The sequence below is a fragment of the Lottia gigantea genome, assembly GCF_000327385.1.
Source record: "Lottia gigantea unplaced genomic scaffold LOTGIsca_111, whole genome shotgun sequence".
Lineage (NCBI taxonomy): Eukaryota > Metazoa > Mollusca > Gastropoda > Lottiidae > Lottia > Lottia gigantea.
In genome coordinates, this window is record NW_008707025.1 from 319,173 (window position 1) to 343,042 (window position 23,870).

General features: G+C 33.4%; 3 protein-coding genes across 3 annotated transcripts; 1 reads left to right on the forward strand and 2 right to left on the reverse strand.

The window, feature by feature from the left end:
- Positions 1-2,464: 2,464 nt before the first annotated feature.
- Positions 2,465-5,541, reverse strand: LOTGIDRAFT_171191 (hypothetical protein; the record flags this gene model as incomplete). Its single annotated transcript, XM_009047386.1, has 4 exons — positions 2,465-2,697; positions 3,585-3,832; positions 4,482-4,638; positions 5,457-5,541. The coding sequence occupies 4 exons, from the start codon at positions 5,539-5,541 to the stop codon at positions 2,465-2,467; spliced, it is 723 nt and encodes a 240-aa protein (XP_009045634.1).
- A 2,013-nt stretch (positions 5,542-7,554) lies between these two features.
- On the reverse strand, positions 7,555-11,414 carry LOTGIDRAFT_171192 (hypothetical protein; the record flags this gene model as incomplete). Its single annotated transcript, XM_009047387.1, has 6 exons — positions 7,555-7,789; positions 8,118-8,225; positions 8,629-8,786; positions 9,123-9,337; positions 10,025-10,255; positions 11,111-11,414. The coding sequence occupies 6 exons, from the start codon at positions 11,412-11,414 to the stop codon at positions 7,555-7,557; spliced, it is 1,251 nt and encodes a 416-aa protein (XP_009045635.1).
- A 2,191-nt stretch (positions 11,415-13,605) lies between these two features.
- On the forward strand, positions 13,606-22,635 carry LOTGIDRAFT_137014 (hypothetical protein; the record flags this gene model as incomplete). The annotated part of the gene is made up of 6 exons (XM_009047388.1): positions 13,606-13,717; positions 14,210-14,287; positions 17,559-17,754; positions 19,006-19,117; positions 19,783-19,885; positions 22,541-22,635. The coding sequence occupies 6 exons, from the start codon at positions 13,606-13,608 to the stop codon at positions 22,633-22,635; spliced, it is 696 nt and encodes a 231-aa protein (XP_009045636.1).
- Positions 22,636-23,870: the final 1,235 nt, after the last annotated feature.

Consider the following 23,870-nt stretch of genomic DNA (forward strand, 5'->3'; position numbering starts at 1 on the left):
ANTGAGAAANGTNGAAAAATAAAAAAATTGCAAATGTCCCCAATGGGCCACGGTAAAATTCACATAAGTAACTGTATTTTGCTAATTTATTTGCGAAAGAGGATGGCTCATTTTCAGATTACTTACAGAAATCAGTTTCATGCTATAATTTCCACTTTCCTGATCAATGATATTAATTATTTGCAACTTTCCTTTCTTTTTTAAAATTTTATTCGCATTTCTTAAAAAAAATCGGTATTCAAGAACTCAAAGCTTACACTTAGCACAATCACTGAGCAACCGTGTAGGCCTATGACAATCCACTGTGACTCTCACCACATGCTGTAGAAATAGAAAAATGGCCGTCATACACATCAATAGTTTAACAACGAATAGGCCTACTGCAAGCATGAATTTTATTGGCAATATTCATTGATACTGTACGACTTTACGCTTTGTGAAGTTAAACTACAGAAGGGAAATATCCAGATTGAAATCTAATAGACCCTATGTTATTGAGGTCAATCGTATTCAGAATTAGATTCTATGTACTTATGTCTAATACATACGACACGATACATCCGTGCAATGTTCAAAGACAAAATACCTCTTTTAGTTATGTCATAATACGTCTAATTCATAATGCAAATGTTGAATTACATAAAACCACCGACACAATTCTCATTTTTTTGGTAGTTGTACTGTATACTGCATTTTTAATTAGCCCTTTTATAACAAATTCAGCTTGATCAAGTAGATGTAAATAATTCTAAATAGCATAATTTAGAAACATTTTCAGGTATAATTTATTATGACGTTTTTGATAGTGAAAATTTTGCATACTGTCTCTTTAATTGTTGAACTCTCGGATATGACAAAATTCTAACCCAGATTTAGATTTTTAACACATCGACTTCGTTTTTGTCTCGTTCAAATTTCGGGTCAAAATTCGCTTGAATGCCCTCCTATTTAAAGTTGTAACAGAACACTTTTCCTCCGAAAACTGTTGAGACGAATTGTTTTCATTTATTCATTCATTCATTCATTCATTCATTCATTCATTCATTCATTCATTCATTCATTCATTCTTCAAAGTGAATTTTTCAAATGTGTGCCATATATTGTGTACAAAATAATTTTTTTTTTCATTCGAAATAACAAACTCTACAAAACACAATTCTTGACTGATTTTGACAAAACTCGGTATGAGTGTTCGTAATAACCCAAGGATAAACCCTATTGAAAATCAGAAGAATCGAAAAATATTTAGTATAAGTTATTGCCCTTGTTCTTGAAAACGTGTTCAATTTTTAGCTCGTAAACACTCTAGAAGGGACAATTCTTGATGGATTTTAATGAAACTTCACCCAAGGATGAACCCTATTGAAAATCAGAAGAATCGAAAAATATTTAGTATAAGTTATTGCCCTTGTTCTTGAAAACGTGTTCATTTTTAGCTCGAAAACACTCTAGACGGCACAATTCTTGACGGATTTTGACGACATTTTGAAATCTCTCGGGAAAATCGACTTTGAAGTTCCACCCAAAACATCGGTCTTCATCCCATTGAAAATGCAGTGCAGAAAGACGCTATAGTCATACTGCCGACCCCACCCCTGAACTAAAATGGCCATAACTCGGCCAATTTTGACCCGCTAGGTACAATTTTTGTTTGTAATGAAAGCTTATCATTTCCTCCGTCTATTTCAGTAGAAAACAGAAATTCGACATTTTTTCAAACTTTGGAGAAAATCGACTTTGAAGTTCCACCCGAATTTTCAAGAGGGAAATTTGCTTATATTTTGGTTCGGGAAAAAAATCTGAAACTCAAAATACTGCAACTGGCAGAGTAGGGACTTGAAATTTGAAACATAACCACTTCCAATAGGTGTGTACCTTCAGTGCAAATTTCAACTTTACATCTCTGATAGTTTTCGAACGACAGCCTGTTAAAGTTTTGGTCTTCACCCCAACCAGTGCAACAAGACTCTATAGGCGGACTGCCGACCCCCACCCCCTCACTAAAATGGCCATAACTCGACCAATTTTGACCCGAGAGGTACAATTTTTGTTTGTAATGAAAGCTTATCATTTCCTCCGTCTATTTCAATAGAAAACAGGAATTTGAAATTTTGCCAAACTTTGGAGAAATTCGACTTTAAAGTTGCACCCTTGATTTCAAGAGGAAAATCGCTTATATTTTGGTTTGGGGAAAAAGTCTGAGACTAAAAGTGCTGTAACAGGAAGAGGAAAATCAAGATCAATTTAAATGGTGAAAGAAGGGAGTTTGAATATTATCAATATTGCTCAAATCAAATGAAAGACAGACAAGACAGTATGCTATGCAAACAGTTTTTATTCATGTTACTAGACTATCGCTGCGACAATTGAAGTTGAACGCTCTATATCATGTAAACATCTCAAAAACATTTTATATATTTATTTTAATTCAAGATTATAGCATAAATTTATTCATTTCAGTTTTTTAAGTTTTTTTATAGTAAGTTCCAGGTCCAATGTTTTGCTTCATAGCTGTTATATTCCCTGTTACAATGTGACAGGTACCAGCACAATGATATGTGAATGTACAGGTACATTGCTCCAAGCAGAGAAACATACATTCAAAAACGCTCTTCACCATGTACACTTCTGTACCAGTTGGTTCTGTACCATTAGACCAATATAACTCCATTAGAGAATGTCGAGTGAAGGGTAATTCTGAAATATAAGATCAGATTAGGTCTGACCAAACCTGTTGATCTTTCTGGGATTATCTGCACCCATTATACTCCTGGTTCTGGGTCGGTTGAAATAACGAGGAAAGATGATTTATTCGACGTTAACAGACTTTCAAACTTGTTGACCGAGATTAGAACCAAAAACCAGTATTTATTCGACGTAACCAAACAAATGAAGTTTCTAACTGTCTAACCGACTGTGTAATAGAGCCCGTCAAATATATTATAAAACATAGCTGATACATGTATATTATGATATTGTTTTAATTTTGCATCACAATATTGGGGACGCTCGCTCGCTAACCTGAAGGTTTAGGGCTCAATTCCAGCATAAGTCGAGAAAATACCCGGTTTCCCCGTCAGTGATGCAGGTTAGAGGCTGGCGTGGAAAAAGCGTCAAGTCGTTCGTATGGGACCATAAACCGAGGACCCGTGTGCTTCAGGTTGTGTAAGTTCAAGAGCCCCTGACAGTTGGAAAGCGATAAAAGAGCAGGCCAATGCCGCTGTCCTGGAAAAATTTCCCTTATTGCACTCTGCATGCGTTGCCCGTTTCCATTAGCCCACATGGTGAAGAAAAGGTGGACGTAAAACTCCATTCGTTTTATTTCATTTGCATCACAATATTGATATTGAAGTCAGATTATGGTTTCCTTTATCGAGGAAATGGTAGCAAACTTTTGATGCTGAGTGAAATCTTCTTTGAATATTGCCACCCTTTACCTACCTTCCCCAAAACAATCAGGCCTGGCTGTTCGAGTGGTATCACGTATAATCCGGAAAAGACTACATTTCAGTTCCATAAGCTGGTAAAGAATATCCTAATAGTATTATTGATACGATATAGATATATTATTATATTAAACTGACCTGTTTTTTGACAGAGAGCAAAATAGTTTCTAGCAGTACATTGTATACTTCTCCACTGAAATTGTGGATTTGTTGTAGGATTGTACGTTACTCGACAACATCGTTCTTTATCAAAGTTGTTAGGTTCGTTATTGGCCCAGCTTATATTAAATTGACTTTTAACATTAAGCCAAACATCGTCTCTTTTCCACTGCCAGACTGGTTCATGGTACTCCAAGGCCATCCACACTTCTTTGCTTTTATTGTTGCTGAAAATATAGCCCAGAAAATAATGGTCCAACAGACAAATGCCTCATTTAAACTTTTAATGTTGTGATTGGAATTAATGTGTATAATGTCGGTTAAATTTTTTCTTATTCAAATGGGGGAAAAGTTTTGAACGAGTATAATTTTCTGCATGTATTACGATGATCTAGCAATTGAATGAAATACTGTAAAAATGCACCATGATAAATTACTTAAAATATTTTTAGGATTGTACAGAGGATTTCTAAAAGTGTATCGGGGACACCCAATAAGCTCTTCGTGTATAATCTATAGTGGCAATGATCAGATTATCCCGTTAGATAGTTAATTAGCATGTTACCTTCACAACTGACGGAAATTGTTGAAATATTATGTACAAAACATAACTTATATTATACTACAATTTATTAAGAGGTTTTGTATCACAAATACAATTTTGTTGAATGCCGCTGGAATTGATTTTATAGCTTCATTAGCTTCTATTAGTAGCTTCAACACCTGTGGCTCATGTTATTCCAGTCGTTTTGAGCAAAAATGCCATCACTATAACAAATACAATATTGCTTGAAAGCTATTTGCAATTTTCAAGTCAGAAAAACTATTTTGAATTCTTTTAGGCTAACCCAAGTCAAATACAGCAAAATAATATACCTCTCTGTTTTGATAACAGATTTAGCTAGTTGGTTCTGTTCTGGTCGAATAAGTACCGCCAAACCATCATATCCCTTCGCCATACAACGACTGATAGCGTCTTTATACTGGTGTGTCTCGTTTAAAAAATAATATGTACTTCCACAATATGAACTTACTGAAATATTCAATCAATGTATTAGGCTTCAACCTATACGTCTCCATTTCATAAACTTTTAAATAACATACAATACTATGAAAGTGTTGTGTATTGTATAAAACTACCGGTCTACCGGGAGAGTTCTTCTATAGCCCTCTGCAACATATCACTGTAATGAATGGCAGATATTATTTACCGGAACTATGTCAATATGGTCACTTGTTAACGTAATTTAAGATAGTTCTGGGATGTATGTGAAACCGAGGCGATTCATGGAGGTAGTTCTGGATGATGTGCAAAATCAGGGTGATTCATGAAGATTGTTCTGAATTTTGTGAGAAAACATGACGATTTTTGAGGATATTTTTGGAATTTGTACCTTTAATCAATGAATTAATATGGGCGTTTCGAGAAAATTTTAGAAATAATTCCTGCTCTCTGCATTTGCATTTGATAAAAAAAAAGAGGTGTCGTGAAAATAGTTTTTTAGTTCATTAGAAATCAACAGGAGTCATGAATATATTTTTGCACCTAATGAGAAATCAAAAGAATTCATGAAAAAAGTTTTTTTCACCTTATGAGAATCGAGGGGATTTATGCAATTAATTTTTGACTTAATTTAGTCGTTAAATTTGCCAAAATTGATCTTGACATTATATACGTCCAATTTCGAAAATGCGTAGCGAAAATGAGAATTTAAAAAAAAAAAAAAAAAAATTTAAGAGCTTAATTGTCAGAAAAATTTATGAATGAAAAAAAAATTCCAGAGTTACTTGAATTGTTAAAATCAAAATTGAAAAAAATAATCGACAGGTCGTATTGCCCACAATACTTACCTAAAGGCGACGGGTTGGTTATAAATCTACTATTTATTCCGCTCAGGCCGATAAAATTCAGTAGAATCAGTTTAAGAACGTCCATTATCTTCACTCTGGAGTGAACTATACTATGAAAGCCTATATACGATTCAGTATTAAAGGGATACACTCCTTTAATTTTTCATTACAATCTGATTTCTTTTTAATGAATTTTAATGTAGGATTTATTTAAAGTAATTCGTCACTGGTTGTCTATGATTGGATACCCATCCATTCAAAGTTCAGGTTCGCCTTCCATTTGACCATTCGCACCTTAGTCTCAGAATTGTGTATACCCAGACAAGTGATATATTTGGAGGAGCAATGGGGGAGTAGGGGTGGCCGATTGCAGGAAGGGGTCAAAATCAATAAACCTTCAACCTAGTGATTTGAGGTCCGCCTTTAGGTCTCATAAACAAGAATTTAGTACTCTTGCGTGTGTAGTATAAAAATAAAAATCTGTGAAAATCTTAAGATATCTTATCTGAAACTTTAAATTAGAAAAATGATACATCTAGCTTATGGAATGGACAATGCAGCGACTAGAAATATTAAAACGACCATGTTGTTACTCGAGTTTCACGCTATACAATCTTCAGACAATTGACCTATATAATTCAGCCTGCGTCCCTACTGAAGTTGGACAAGTAGTACTTATTCTACACTTCGAGACGAGTTAGGAATGTGTTCATGGGGGCATTAATGATGGTTGGACACAGGTTACATCGTTTGGTTTTATGGTATAGGCTATAAATGGACCAGCATATTTTGTAATTTTTATTTTTCAGTTTAAGTTGCCAAATATGCTTGAGAGTTGGTGCTATTTTTATTTCAGTGCAACGACTATATCACTTAATGCATTATTACTTTCCATCCATTATTACTGAAACTACAACTAAGCCAGTGGCCTCATCTGTATTATTTATTGTATTAAACGATTTTATACGGATAATATAAACAAGCCGCAATTAAGTAACGATACATTATATGATATTTAAATTGTTATTTTAAGAATGTATGTATTTATCAAGCACATTAAACGGGAAGGAATCTATATATTCTCTAAGTCAAAACCATTCTATAAATAATTTTTTAACCTGCATACACTGAACACACTTTTAAATGGGGATTTCTTTGATATTTGAAGCGCGTGGTAAATCTCTAAACAAGCTTAAAATAAAACCTATGTAGTATTTGTAAAGAGGTTTTCTTTAAAACATGTATTTGTATCGGGGACACTGATAGCATTGATTTGTAACCTCCCGATCTTCAAACAGTCTGTTCCTACAATTCCACTAAAACTAAGCATTTTATGACGTCACTAATCGCGAAGTCCTTATTATGTGATAAAGTATATTTTGCGATTAGTGGCGTCAACAAGCACTTAGTTTTAGTGGAATTGCAGGAAGAAGAGACGTCTGATTGAAAATCGGAAGGTTGCGAATTGATGCTGCAAAGTGTCCCCGACTCTCTTTACAATCCCTTTAATTCTATGTTACGAGAAAGCTTATAGATGACACTGTCCTCACAATGCCAAGCTATTGCGAACTCCATTTAGTACCTTGACTACAATAGCCACCTTTCTTGTATCATGGAAGTCTGTACATGTTTCGATTTTATTGGATTGTACGCAACTGAAAACAGACAATCGGAGCCTTTGACAAGCAGTAGACTTTGATTGGCTGTACTTGTATAGCGTGCAATTCAATCAAATCACTGCCCTCCGTTAAACAAGAAGGGTGGCTAATGCAGTCAAGGTATTAGACGCTGTTCGTAATAGCTTGACGTTTGATAGATGCTGTCTCACATGAATGTGGCGGCTCTCAGATAATTGTAGGGAATTTCAGATTATTGTGGTTAGTACAGCGAACCAGATCTGTTTCTGTCTCTGAGGGGACCCCTTGACCGACCATGTGTAACAATCTTATAACTCTTGTTACCTACATCTGAAATTTCAGGCACCAACCAAAGTAACTGCGCCATATTCAATTGTTTACGAAGCGTACGGTTGAAAGAATAAAACAGTAAGCTATGCCCGCTATAGAGTATGAAAACAATAATATTTAATACTGAATATTTAATTATGCCAAGTATAAACGTTCATTTTTCCAGCGCTATATGCCGGTACGAATATTTCATAATCACCATCACCGTCAACATCGTGGAAGGCCAATTGTCCTACTGTACCAGAGCCAAGATCAGCGAATACTGTGGTGTTATAAGACCAGTTATTGGGGTCTGTGGACGTAGATGATAGAAGATAAGCTCTGCCATCGTCATCACCAGACAACAGAATATCCAATGATTTATTTCTGAAAATGATAGATTAAGAATATTAACTTATATAAGTAAGTTTACATAATCGATGACTCTGTGAACCACAAGGAGAAAGCAGACTAAAGATATCTTAACCGAATCATGTCCAACAAAAGATTGACAAAATCACTTGGAGCAATTATGCCACGATAGAACGCCATCATGGAGCATTCAAGAAAAAGGCAAAAATTCGTTCAGAAAATATCAGTTAAATTGTGCTGATTAAAAAGACACAATAAAAAAAGAGACTAAATATCTCATTATAAACCTTCTGTTTATGTCCTCATATAGACTAAAACAAATGAAAACTGACTTCCAACTTACTTATTAGATGATGGTACTGCAGCTGCGGCTCCTGGTGCTCCTTTACCTTGTCCCTGTTTTCTGGGAGTAAAGTATGACGAGAGAGTGTATCGAGCATAGTTACCGTTTCTGAAATGTACATTGAAAAAAAAAGACGGCTTAAAATATCCATTCTGAAACTGTGTGCTTAATTCAATCATTGTATATTCTAATAATTGATGACAGTTGCAGATGAAACAATCAATCGACGCCCAGTGTTTTACAGAGTGTGTATATTCTCTACTGCGGTATATTGGGTTTTGGTACACACCTCAAGACTTTTTCAGCTTTTTAATGTGTACTGAGGCCATTAATTATGAATACTATTTGCATCATTCAAATTTTCCGTCAGATGTCTGTGGTTCCTGTAATTGTAGAAATGATTAACCTTGAATTATGAGGTTTCAATAATATTTAATGGTCCTTGCCAAAGCTACATAATTAAACACTAAGTTTTTGTGGAACTGCAAGAACCATTAATGAATTGATATACCTCACGTCAGATGGTACATTATAAATATGTACAGTTCCACTTGTTCCTTTCTCATTATTAGATGTTACCAATAGTTCTGGTCGACCATCTTGGTTGATGTCAACAGCAGTCACACCAAATACTTCCCCAATAGTACTATCAATAGCACGGGATTGTACCTACAGTAAAATATAACGTCAATTAAAGACAACATTAAAATTAAATGCTTTTACAACAGATCTGCAATTTTGCACTACTACATCCTTGGGTCAGAGACAATACAGCGATGTTTTGCTGGCTCATATTACCCGTTAGAAATGGGCGAAATTTTACTTCAAACTTACTTTTCGGAAGTTGATGTTTATCGGGTGTAAAGCAACAGCTGTCAGATCATGGTTGCTTAAAATATACTCAAGATTGTCAGATTTATACCATCTGGGGGTAGGGGTGTGATTTGGGTCTTGATATATGAAAATAGTCCTCAGAAGTACTTCTGAGAGAAAATGTATTCTTACCAGAGAGCTATCTGTCCATTTATTACCGGATGATAAATAATAAACACTCAAAACTTTAGAAAAGTACCCAGAAGTGAAAATAAAATCTGTATTGTCTAATTCTACATAATTGAAGAAAACGTCTGGACCAATAGCGAGGACGTGAGTTTTCCATACGTTTTGAATGCTGTGGTCAGCCGGGTTCTCCAACCATAATAATTGACCTTCTGATTTTCCTGCAACGATTAAAAGAGAGAGGAAGTTTATTATCTGAAAACGCACCTACGAATCCAATGGTAACCATATCAGCAGAATTACTTCGATTTTGACTTGTATTAAGAGAAGTATAGGTTCAGCAAATCATCACTTAAATCGATTTGTATTGGATCTATCAATTTGATTTAAATCTAACAAAGCGGTCGAAAAAGGATCACGAGAGTATCGACTTGCATCTATTACGAACTCTGTCTTATACCTTCAATAGTCACTTAACTTCCATACTTCCGGAATGAAGCATTAGATTGGATAGTACGCCTGTAAATACAGCCAATCAGAGCAACCGTCAGAAAACTGTAAACATTGTTATAGCTTAATGGTTTCAGTATTCGCTAGCGAACAATCCAATCAAATCTAGCATTTACAAGCATTAATTGTGAAAAGATGGCTATTGCAGTCAAGGTATAAGAAGAAGTTAGCATTGGCTTGACTTTGTGAAGATGATCTATTGAATGTGTCTTTACGACAAAATCGTTCTGGAGGACTGCGAAGATTCTCATTTTTTTTAAAGCTAATCTTGCTAATATCAGCAAGCAGAAGTACCATAATTTCTAGACTGGTGCATTTGTTGAGAATGGCTCAACACTCACAACAAGTCTCGTCCATTTTCCAAAAACTTTTTAAAGGCAAATTCGCTGCCATCTTACCTATTATAGGTTTCTTAGCTCTGCAAGTTAAGATATCCAAATCACCATCCTTGTCCATGTCCACCCATTGTACCTTATGATAAAACCATTCATCTCCACCATTATCAGAAATTACATAAGGACCTTTGGCAGGCGAAGATGACACATCCATCAATTTAACAGCACCCTTGGTTTTAAATGGTACCAGAAATCCGTCAGCAATAGATATCATCTGTTTACCAAAAACGGAATCTGAAAAAAACATTTTTCTCAATTATTCTGGCTGATTTTCAGTGGCTCAACTACCATAGGGACTTGATAAACCAAGTCCACGGGCCCCAACTTCTAAAAGGGTCCCAATCCAATAAAAAAAAAAATACAAAATTGAAAATAAAAGGTACCAAAAATCTAAAAGGTTAACACACAATATAATTCAAGTGATTCACAACTAATACTGGGGCCCTACCATACGCAATATTATGTGCTACAGACTATAAATATTTAAATCTTCCATTAACAGACAACAGAATGTAAGGCATATCTTTAAAAAAAAGTGCCCGGGAGATGGGCCACATCTCATTTAAGTCCACGGGCCCCCACTCATGTAGTTGAGCCACCACTTATTTTCACATTTAATCGATTATTCAATTTTCGTTAATGAAACTTCGGCAATTGCATGACTATGCAATATGTTATCTCGTTAAATTGTCTTATTGGCATAAATTCGACACAAAATCTTGCAAAAAAATGAATACAATATGTCAATTTTCTCGTAGAAATATAATCTTGAACAATCTTGTCTTGGTCATATCATTATTTTATAGACTCTCCATAACATCAGTAATTCCAGGTATCAATATTCAAGTACTTTCAACATCATTATAAAAGTAAAAGTAAATTGCGTTTGTCTTTCATGATTGATTATGAATTCTTTCACGTAGACATAACAAGCAATGACATGCATGGAAAATAAAGCAATAGCCAAACAAAGCACCAATAACTTTTATTTCAGACTACAAGTATATAGAATTGTCCACTCCCTTAAAGTCAGCCTATTTAAGTTGAACACGAGCATTTGTATTAAACACACGTATTTAAGTTATTTACCTGGGACTTGAGCGACTTCATTTGGCCATGTAACCTTAGTAGTGAGGAGCTCGGGTTGAATTGACGAGATTTTCGACAAATGCGTGCCGATATCCCTCACCATGTATACTCCATCTTGTGAGAAAGGTATACCATTGAATGAGGATAAAAGTAGATTGTATGACACCGAACTTCGGGTTGTGTTGACAAAAACTGCAGTAAATCCGGGATGCTGTATAGCAAATGATCCGAGAAGTTTTGGTAACGCTGAATTACATTGTGTCACAAATAGATATCCTAAAAATAGTATATAGAAGGTCTTCATGTTTTATGACGAGTCACTGAGCATACAAATCAAAATAGGGTTTAATCAGATATACTAGTTATAGGCTTATCAAAAGTATATAGGTCATCAAATACCTTCTTTTGGACTATATAAGTCTTTAATCTGCTATGCTTATCTATGATATGGGATTGGAATTTAAAGGGACCGTTTTATTAATTTCTTCACCAGTAAGATGTCACTCAATTGCAATTTGGTTCGATTGTTTTCCTGTAATTACACAAAATAATGGACGAAAAGTTAGACTTTCGTCATTTCTAGGTTATTAAAATTACGCAATCATGCAATTTCATAAAGATGGAACTCTCCGATCAGGAAAAAGATATAAATGAAAATAAGGCTATCTTAAAGGGACATGTAGGCTATTTCTTATTTACCAATTATACCATAGTCTCAGAAACGGCAATTTTTTGCGAAGCCAATCAGTAATAGTAAAAAAAAAAAAAAAAACCGTGAAGTCTTGAATGTCATTCATAAGTCTCTAGGGGATCCACATTATCTCTATTTTCATATGGTTACTTACTTGGTAAAATCAAAAATACCAGTGGTGATAATCCCTTTAATCTTCAATAAATCAATATTAACAGGTGAACGATTTTTTTGGACCCGTCATACCTTAATCTCAGAAACGGGATTTTTTTTTTTGGCATAGCTAGGCCAATCAGTTATAGCGTTCACAGCTCATCGTCGAAATTTGATCCTTCAAATCCACGTGTATCGAGAATTTTCCGCGATCGACTTATCAATTTCAAATACTCTGTGACATACAGCAAAGATATATACAGTCAGGTAACCTAATTTCGTGGAAACCTATTATTCGTGGATTTCCGGAAATGTTTAATAATTTACATGAGCGACCTTGCGCGACCTCCGCATTAACTTGTTTTGATAAACATGGGTTTTCTGTACAATATCAGCTGATAGAATGAATCCAGTAGTTTCCGCAAGGTAAAATGTATTAATGTATACTTTGACAAATACAAAATGGCGGATTTCACTTATTACCAAACGTCACCATTTTTTATCGGCCGAATTTCCTTATAACCCCAAGCGGTAATCGGAATTCCATGTGTCATCTGCTAGAATGTAGTCCAACGAATGAAGTCACGTGATCAACTAGCGGATTCCGTGTCAGCAGAAAATTTCTATGGAACTCAAAGTGGACCATATTCTTATGTTGTTTCAGTGACTTTTAGCAATAAATAATGCTACGTATCTTTTTTTGTCAGTCACTATTTTTTTTTAAATCGTGGTTCTGTGAAGGAATTGTCACTAGTTATAATGAATTGATATTAAAGATAAATACTAAGAGAAGTTAATTATACCACCTGGTATCCATACAACGTGTTTTTCTAGACTTATTTATAGATCAAACATTGTACACGAAAATAGGAGACGCATTCTGCCGCCGTTGCCTAGTTGGTTGCTCATGAAATATGGGTCAATTTGAAGGATTCAGAAAGAAAATCGACATAAACCAATTTTAATTATTTTGTAGAATATCTGAGGAAACATCTAAGACATAAAAAAAAATTTCGTTTTTTTAACTTTGACGAAATTCGGTGTTGAATCCTTATATCCACGAAAATAGGTTACACCACTGTAGATGTAGAAATAGTGAGTAAAATTCTTAGTTTGAAGAGAATTGTGCGAGTTTCATATATATACATTTCTAGTAGGCCTACTTCTGAAAATCAACCCCCTAACTGCTATCACTTTTACGTACAAATTGTAACTTTTGAAGGATGTATAGGCCCTGCCTATATTATGTTATAATTATGTTTGGTATACCTCACACAATCCTTGATATCCAGGCGTTTGACTTATTTTGAATGGAAGAAAAGAACTCCCAGTTTGCACTTTTGTTTTTAGTAAATGTACCAACTAAACATGACGATCGGATAATGACATAAGAGTTATATAAAACATAACTAAGGATTAAAGCTGTTAGTTACTAGGTATATACTTGAATTGCGGTCTGGATGAGGATTAACAAAGTTTATAGATCATCTCCCTTACTTCACTTGAGGTGTCGCCACTGTGCTAGGTGTAGTCTGTTGTAAACAAACGGCTTGATTGCTCAACATTTAATTTCTCAGTGAAAACATCAAATATCTTCAAAATGTCAGGAGGTGTAGTTGTCAGTCAGCCCGGAAAAGGGGAGCAATATCAAATGATGGGGCCTCCACCAACCATCACGGTGCCATACGGTCTTCCAGCAGGCTTAGCGTATTTAGCTAGTCTTGGCGAAGTGCGCGTTCATCAGATACTTGAGTTATTGGAAGGTAAGTAAAGTAAACACTTCTTTTACCTACATAAATCTAACATGTTATATATTCCCTGGTCCAAGTTTTGATCATATAGGGCAAAATTACTTTTGTACTAATTGTTTTGAATGTCATTCATGTCAACATGTTTTACTAAAGTTTCGAGAACCAGGAACTGCAAATGAACAGCCTAATCCATGTCAATTAGGCTAATGTCGAGTAATGAAAGGCAGAAAAATGCTGGTTATTTATGATGTCACTAAGCCTAGTCAAGGTTGTGTTTTGCTATTATTATATTATAAGCCATAGTATGTTTACTTCAAGTATTAACATTTTTCTTGAACTTATATTAAAATATTGATTCTGATATAATTTATATGCAGTAGGCCTAGGCCAAGTCTTAATCTGTAATGATGCCAGACACTTACAGTTATCTAAATATAAGCTAGAACCTAGCTCAACTGTTATGTTATGACTATGAAGTATTTTCTGTAATTCTTTATTTTGCAGTCGTAACTGGATTTGAGAGGAACAATAGATATAGAATTTGTAATGAAGGAGAACAACAATTTATGTTTGCTAAGGAAGGTAGGTACCATAGTTTAACAATTACAATTAGGTCTACTAGGTCAAATCTTACAGCTTCAGAATCTTTTACTAAATTCTTTAAAATTAACTCAATTCACTTAAAAAACACTATACCATGAAATTGACACAAAGTAAAACTTATAGCTTATTAAGACTTATTTATGACAAAATTTCTAACTAGCATTTGGCATACAAGTTATACAACCTACAAAGAAGACATTTATTGAATCACTTGTATCAGTACTGTAAATAAAAAAAATTTTTTTGGATCAATTTGTAAAGATTGGCTACCAGAATGCGGAAACAAAACGGCTTTAAGTTAATAATGTCAAAATTATGCTCTTAAAGATTCAGTTGTATTTATCTTCGTTTGTCAAATACAGTTAAAACATATAGACTGAAAGGTTTGTATACGACTGTTAACTGGTGCAGTCTAAATAATGATTTATAAGATAATGCTTGAAATGAGGTAAACTATTTAGACCTGGTCAGCAGGTTTTTGTGTGAGTGTCCTTTATATTGAGATTTCAAAATTTCAGTCTTTGTTGGTAGCTTAAGCCACCATTCAGTTCAAGGACATATAACTATATATTAACAATAGAGTTTACTATTGACATTTCTCAACTGTGACATCCTGTGATAGAAGATATGGTTTGAATTGGCTGACATGTCAAATGATTGGTTGATTATAGGACTATATTTAGGTTCACTGGTCATTATTTTGCTCATATATGTATTTATTGCAGTCACTTTGTCACTTGTTCTGCAGAAACTGTAGTAGTTGCAGCAACATTTGCAATGCATTAGATCTTAGATCTACATAATTATGTTGTTAATTATTGAATGAATATAAATTGGAAATTTTTGCAAAAGAGTTTAGAACATTTGGTTTCTTTCCTTCATTTAAATGAATATTGTTTAAAATGATCAACATGTTACAATTAGGATAGTCCATATCCTCAATATCTGTTTATCCTGTATTTGATTTGGGAGTGTGTGACCTTAATCTAAACAGGAATTGTGAATTAGAGGGACAGAGTCGCCATTTCCGGAGGTGTGAAGTCCACGGGTTTTTAATATTATGTAATTTATAGTCTTCAAAAGTACCAGAAATGTACAAAAATCGCAAAATTCCTTTAAAAATACCTCAAACTAGAAATTTCTATGTTATTTCTCTATTATGAGCTTATGTGTTTTCTATATATATATATGGTAGAGTCTTAAGACAAGATGAAAAAACCTTGATAATTGAAAATATCGACAGTGAGCTAGGAACACTAGTTAAAAATGGCAAACCTGTCCCTTTAATCCTTTCTCATAGTGTTTAATAAAACCGAGTTTTGTTATTGTAAAGTAGATGTTCCTGTTTACCATTTTATCTCAGTTTTACATAGAAGTAGAACAATGTTTCATTTCTTTCTATAGTGGGAAGAGATTTAGCCCAGAAAACACAGCATGGTGAAGTCTTGAATGTCATTCATAAGTCTCTAGTGGATCCAAATTATCTCTATCTCATATGGTGTTTACTTACTTGATCAAATCAAAAATACCATCTCCAATAAATCAATATTATCAAGTGCACCATTTTTTTTGACAGGTCATCCCTTAATCTCTGTAAGGGGATGTTTTTTAGTTAAGCCAATCAGTAATAGTGTTCACAGGACACTGTCTAAATTTGAGCCTTCAAATCCATGAGTGTAATAAATAGAACATATTATGAAATATTGTACAGTGAATAAAAGATCCTAAACTGTACTTAAATAATTGTGAAATACACTCTAGAAATTGCTACTGGTAATTTAAGTAATATGTTGAAGAAATTTGAGCGATAATCTTTAAAAATTGTTGGCAAATGCAAAAGAACAATAAAGTTTATATGATTGATTGGCAAAAGATTGTTTACATTACTGTCATCATGCTTAATCTATAAGCTTATCAGAACTAATCATAAGAATTATGAAAAATAAAAACCCTAATAATACCAAGCGTCTTTATGAAATGTTTCTAGGGTTTTAGCTTAGTGCTGGAACTATCTACTTTTCTAAAACAGAAAATAATTATAGATTAAATTGTGTACTCAAAATGCAGCTATATTGTAAATTATACCCTATCGCTTATTTGAACAATAGATATGACCATAATCAGTAAAAATGCATTTGGATAATTCTCAGAAGATAAGAGGAAATTAACAATTGCACCCTTAAGATTTATATGTACAAACTCATAACCTTGTCATATTACTATACATACCTCATTTGATATCGTTATCACTCAAGTGGGTTTTTTATTCACTTGATATCGATGGTGTCTTCACAGATTATCATATCTAACAGGGAGAAACCTGAAAATTTGAGCTTACATGGTAATACTATATATGCTATAATATTTCAACTAGACTTTCAAATCAAATCACATTTAAAGGTTTAGAAATGGCTTTGTTGAAATCTTATTTTCTTGCGTAGTTTTGTATGTTGTGAGAAGGTTCCATAATGTAATATTTCATGATATTAATACAGTATTTGGTCCCTGAATTATGTGTGGCTGTGTCAACTTTATATGGCATTTGAAAAGTGCAGATACACCTTAAAGCCTTGATGTTAAAGGACAAATATTACGATTTGTATTCCATAAAAATCATCATATTATGTCCCCTCAGTAATAAGATTTGATGTCAGTTAATAGGTATCCTGGAGCATTTAACACTCAGGAAGACGACTATAAACATATTTATCCAATGTTAAAGATAATAGCTAAAGTTACCTTAATTTCACACAACATTTCATTGCATCATTCATACATTTGAGGATTCTTTCAATAGGTAGAATACCTTTACTAATGTTGGACAAATCTTGTAAAAAAAACTGTTATATATTTGAACTGATAAAATATTTGAACTGTTAAAATAGTGCTCAATGCATCAATAATTGTAGAGCGATATGGAAATTTGGAAGATATTGAAATTACATTAAAACTATTTTTAGATACTGATAAACTATAACTAGAGAAATGATACTTGTATATAATAGGCTAAATCACCAGTCATAGTGCAATGCAGATCTGCATGTTCTGTTCGTCTTTTTTGCTGTAGGTTACTGTTCAAAAATGCCTCAAATGATCTGAGGAAATTGTGAAGTTTAAAAAGACCTACGCTGGTAAATGTAGAGTTAGAAATTGACATTTGTACCATACACAGATAATCTATTATTAGCTATACATGTCATCACCAAGGTCCACCATTCTTAGTTAAAATTGAAAAAAAATTCATTTTCAGATACTGATTGTATGACAAGACAATGTTGTGGTACTGCTCGTCCCTTTACTATGAACATAACAGACAACATGGAACAGCCATTGATTCAATTACATAGACCATTCCGTTGTCAAGGTAGTTGCTTATGGTGTTGTTATCTACAAGAAATGGAAATTCAGAGTCCACCTGGAAATAAAGTGGGTGAAGTTAAAGAAGTGTAAGTATTGAAATCACCAATGTTACAAGATTGTTTTTTAACCTATGGAGGTTTTCACTATATAAGTGTTTGAGGACTTCACTAATCACAAATGACTTATGTGATTACACTTAGTTGTATAATGGAACCACAGACGTTTGATCGAAAATTGGAATTGTGAAAATTGATGCCATTAGTATCCCCATACACATACAATCCTTAAGTTTAAGACAGTCCAAAGACTTTGTAGCTTCAAGCACCATTACAATAGCAATCCACTAACATACATGTTTGCCTGCAAAAAATATTGGGTATTTTCAGAGCTAGGGCAAGCACATTTAGCATGGAACTTTGTTTTGGCTAGCTTACTGCCCCTCAATTTTCATAAACAATTTTTCTGGTGTCTGTGTTAGACATATTGTTATTTTAACAATTTTAACTTATACTTGAGAATACTTCAGAAGACTAACTGCCTGACAAGTTTTTGAAAATGTTTTGTCTGACTTAGTTGCTTGCAAAATAAGAATTAGGTTGAAGCTTTCATTTAATATAATCTTACTTATTCTTCTGTTTCCTTACTTAAAAGTACAATGTAGACTGCACAAGGTCAAAGAATTTTGACAATGCTTGGCATTGCTATAGTTAATTTTATGAAATTTTTGTCATTTAACCTCAACAGATAGGCCATTTTCGGAAATTTTCGGACTTTTTAACTTTCAAACACAGATGATTCTGAGCACACATGGATTTGAAGGCTCAAATTTCAGTGGTGAGCTTTGAATACTATAACTGATAAGCTTAGCTAAAAAATTCCCCATTTCTGAGACTAAGGTACAAAAAATGGCCCACCTGTCCCTTTAAGGAAGTGTACAGAGAAACATTTTTGGCTTTAGATATTTTTGGTCAAATATAGGGGTTGGAATGTTGAATTTCTACTTGCAGCCCTTGAGAGCTGAAATGTACAATAATATGAAATTTCCTAATAAGGTTCAACACAATTTACACCTGTTGTCATCAATGATGTACCCATGTAATAAAGAAGTGTGTTTTATCCCATAATTATTGTCTTGTGTAATATATGTGCTACTTGCTTCTAAATGTCGTTCAAATCTTATATAGCAAGTATTCTTCTGCGAAAATGAAATCCAACGAAAGCTCATACTTGATGCTTCATTCCAAATTTATTGCATGGAAGTGTAGAGAGAAACATTTTTGGCTGTAAACTTCCACAAATTTAAGCATTTACTGCATGATGATTTGTTGTATTTTTAGTTGGACTTGCTGGACGCCTAAATATAATGTTTTTGATGCTACTGGAACTCATATATTTACCATTGTTGGTGATTGCTGCTACTGTAAATGCTGTGCTGATGTGGTCTTTAGGGTAAATATTGCCTCTCTTTAAGATTTATTGAATGAAGTGTCATGAAGAGGGTAGTTTGATTTGATTTAGACCAAACTTTCGTTTTGTTTTTATAAGATTTCATTTTCAATATGGAATCCCTTTATAAAAATTATGAAACCTTAATTTGTTCGAATCAAATCCAAAGAGGCATTTTATGTGGTCAATCCAAAAAGTGAGTGAAGATAGATAATAAAGAATTTGTTCTTTAAGCAAGTCTGACCGTGTAATGTTGACATTAAAACAAGTAGTACTTCAATACTTCAGGTTCTGTTTTAATATGTCAAGAACTTGTTTGAAATGGTAACAGATTGTTGCCTAGATACCTCAATCTCATTTGTACCAGTATGCAATTTAAACTGCCAGATGAAGTGGCAACAGTTATATATATAATCTTACAGACTTAGGTTGTTTCTGCCTATACAGGTGTCATATTTTTTTCTGAAAGGTAAAATGGATTGACTGCAATTGAGCTCTAATAGCTAGTTAAGCAATTATTAAGGAGATATATTTTCCTTTGAAAATGCCTATGAAATTCATATTAAGTTTTTGTTACCTGGATATTGATTTTTAAAAGAAATGACTTACTTTAGCAATGGTAAGATCAGGACTTTTTAATTGATTATTTTTAATTGATTTGATTAAAGGTTTTAGAAGGTGATGAAGGTGGACAAGAAGTTGGTCAAATTGTGAAACATTGGGGTGGATGTAGAGAAGTATTTGGTGGAGCTAATGATTTCTCATTAAGATGTAAGTTTGTTTTTTAATTTTAGATATTAATTTTATATAACATAAAGTTTGAGCTTGAATTAGACCAAACATTCGTTCTGTTTTTTTTTTTTATTAGCTTTTATTTTTGATATGGCCACTTCAGTTATTTCAAAGTTATATTAAAAATAAAAGATTATAAAAATGGAACAAAAGTTTGGTCGAATTTTTATTAGACTGAAGTTTGGCACAAAATGCTATTAACTATTACAAGTATACATATAACAAAGCTTTAGTTATGAGGCAATTTAATGCTTTAATCTGAGAAAAAATTTAAAAGTATGAAAATCTATTCAGTACCTGTATAGCAAATATTTTTTAGATTATTTTAGTTTGATTTTTTTTTTTCATTGTGTTATCGAAATGTCCATTCTTTTTTTTTTTTTTGTTTTTTGTTTTTTTTTCGAAATTTACACACCTTCCTGAGCCTAGACTACAGTAGTTGCAGTAACCATTCAACTTCTCTAGACCTTCTGTAGTGGCAACGTGTTCCTTAAATATATATTTGCAAAACCGGAAGTGCCACAGTTCAACATGTGCAAAAAGTCGAAAATCGGCTCTAGAAGGCGAATTTTTGCATCGATTTTCTCCGGGTTTTCATTTTTACAATCTACCTGTAATTTCTGATCTGATAGCACTTGAAAAATGACGAAATTCGAAAATTCGTCGCTCACATTTTTCGATCAAATTTTTCGATTTTTTTGCAACTTTTTTGCATTTGCATCGATTGATCTGAAATTTTTAATGCAAAGAGACTTCACTAATGTTAATAATATGATACAGTCAAATATTGTACGTCAGGAAAAGCGACTGAACTTCAAACTTCCGGTTAAATAACTTCCGGTGTAATTTATGTAGGTCAACAAAATTTGGCTGATCTTTGGCAAATAAAATTTTATGGCCGATTTTAAAATAAAATCCAGACCGAAAGTGATACTTTGGCCGCCATATTGAAAAAACACACTTTTGTAAAACTCAAAATGGGACCTCAGGGTTAAGGTTGATATGCTCAGATTTGATGTGAATGTAGTTTGCAATCGATTGCGCAAAAAACATTGGGAGCTGAATTTTGAATTTAGCTTTTGCTTTTTTGCAACTTCCGGTTGAAATTTTTTAAAGCTTTAAACGATCACACCATGTGACCTTGACCTTTGATGACCTTGACCTTCATAGGGTCAATGGTCATTGACCTTGGCTACCATTTGATACTTTGACCTTTGACCTCTGACATGTACTGACCTTTTGTAGCTATCCGTAAAAAGCCAAATTCGCAACTTTGGACTGCTCTAGCACGTGACCTAATTAACCTAGAGGGTTAATTTTTTCGGTTTCTTACTGGCTTCTCATGTACTTTACATAGATATATAACAATCATTATTTTAAATCAAAATTCGTGATTTTTTCAAATTTGAGTTTTTTTGTACAATATTTGCGACTTTTTGAGCTTAGTGTATGTATATCTTATGATCTATTTGATGTAGAACCTTGATATTTGGAATACAAGTAGACACTTTGAATATGAATTCACCTATGACAAAAACACTTATGTGGGCGTGGCACATCCGGGTTGAATTACTAATTGTTTACATTTAAAGGGAGGGGCATAATTCGCATAGGATGCGTTTGTTCAAAAAGGGCCTTTGCACACAATTACCTCATCCTTTTGGCCAGTTTGTGTTAGCAGCTCAGTTGTTTCAGCTTTATAGTTTCAAAAAAGGAACGGGTTTTTTACATTTGGATATTTTCATTTTTCGATTTTGACCTTTGTTGTCTTTTGTTGACCTATATCTTTTGACCTCTATTATGTAGGAACTTGACATATGGAACATAGCGTAACATTTTGAATATCAATTAACCTATGCAAAAAAAATTGAGGTGGCCGTGGCACATCCGGGTTAAATTACTCATTATTGACATTTTTGGCCAGGGGCATAACTCGCAAAATATACATTTGTTCAAAATGGAACTTTGCATACAATTATCTCGTATTTTGAGCCACTTTGTCTCAGAATTTCGGTTGTTTCCGCTTCATAGTTCAAAAAAAGGAACAGGTTTTGGAAATTGAAAATTTTCAATTTTTGACCTTGACCTTTGTTGACCTTGACCTTTGTAGGATCAAACTTTATTGGCATTGGCTATCTATTTATACTTTTATATTTTCCGTCCTATGTCAGCTTCCGGTTTTTTAGTCGTGTGAAACTTGAAATTTTGATAACGTATATCTCTTGATCTTGACCTTTTTAGACCTTCTCTTTTACAAGATCAAAGGTCATTGACCTTGGCTATCTGCAGATACTTTCATTTGTGAAGTCTGGCGTCTACTTCCGGTATTAGAATCTTCTAAAAAATGAAAATTTCTAAACTTTAGACTGTTCTTGCGCTTGATCCAATTATCGTCGAAGGTTGATTTTTTCGGGGTCTTTTGCATTTTGCTACATTTGCAAAGTCCCACTCTGTGCCACGAGTGGCTCTAGTTTTAATTGTTGTTATATTATTCAATTACATTAGTGCATTTCTTAATATACCAATGTTTGGTACGGACTGATGGTATGAATTTAGTAATTCATATTTTTGATATGGATTTGATTATTCAAGTATAAGGTAGCTATTGATATTTTGGTATGAATTTGTTTTCAGTTAATCCACAGATGGATTTAATGAAGAAAGCCATTTTATTTGGAGCCACATTTTTGATTGATTTCAACTATTTTGAATACAGAGGCAACAATTAAATGATACCAACATAATTTACTAACTGTGTACATAGCACAGACAACAAGCTCTGAACAATTTTTTTTTATTATTTTTAGCCTTAGTTTCATCATGTAATTTTCACATTTAAACATTAAAGTCACTATTGGAACAAATATGTCATATCAAGGCTTGTAAAGAGATATGAGACTTTTATCCCACAAAATAGCTGATCAATTTTATGGTCATTGAAGAAATAAAAAATAAGAGAGAAAAATGACTGATTTTTTATTCCATTATTCTGTTACATTTTGACCATCCCCTAATGAAGTTTTTGATACTTGTCAAATTTACCCTGACCTTGGTGGCTAAGGAATAATGTCAAAGGGATAGACTATGCCTTTACTTACACCAATAAGGGCAATTCCATGAAAAAGGTACATAATTCAAAAAAATAATATTTCACAAATAACTTCAAATTTTATATTTTTGAAATTTTAGGGATGATTCATCAGATATCTTGTAAGAATTTGTTGTAAATGTTAGTCAGTTATGATGGAATTATGATGTATCGTATTTCAATCAATCTAATTGGTTGAAAATTTTGTCCTTAACCAGTCAAATATAGGGGTGGGAATGTTGAATTTCTACTTGCAGCCCTTGAGAGCTGAAATGTACAATAATATGAAATTTCCTGTTGGATTAAGATGTATCAAGTTTGTAACACAAGACAATAATTATGGGATAAAACACACTACTTTAATACATGGTTATATAACGGTTCAACACAAATTACAAGTGTGTTTATCCCATAATTATTGTCTTGTGTAATATATGTGCTACTTGCTTCTAAATGTCGTTCAAATCTTATATAGCAAGTATTCTTCTGCGAAAATGAAATCCAAAGAAAGCTCATACTTGATGCTTCATTCCAAATTTATTGCATGGAATATATTATTATTATTACTTGTATTATTATCTCCCATTTTTAACATTATTTTTCATAATAATTATTGTAATTTATCAAGACACCAGGTCATCATTTGGGTAAATAAAGATCAATGTATTAATTACTAAGATTGCTAACATCATTTGTAGAGCAATAATGAATGTTTAAAGGGACAGATTCGCCATTGTTTGACCAATTTTAGATTTTTTTTAGCTGATCTAATCAGTAATAGTGATCAGAGCTCACCGCCGAAATTAGGGCCTTCATATCCATGTTTGTCCAGAATGATCCTTGTTAAAAAGTTAAAAAGACAACTCATCATATCTT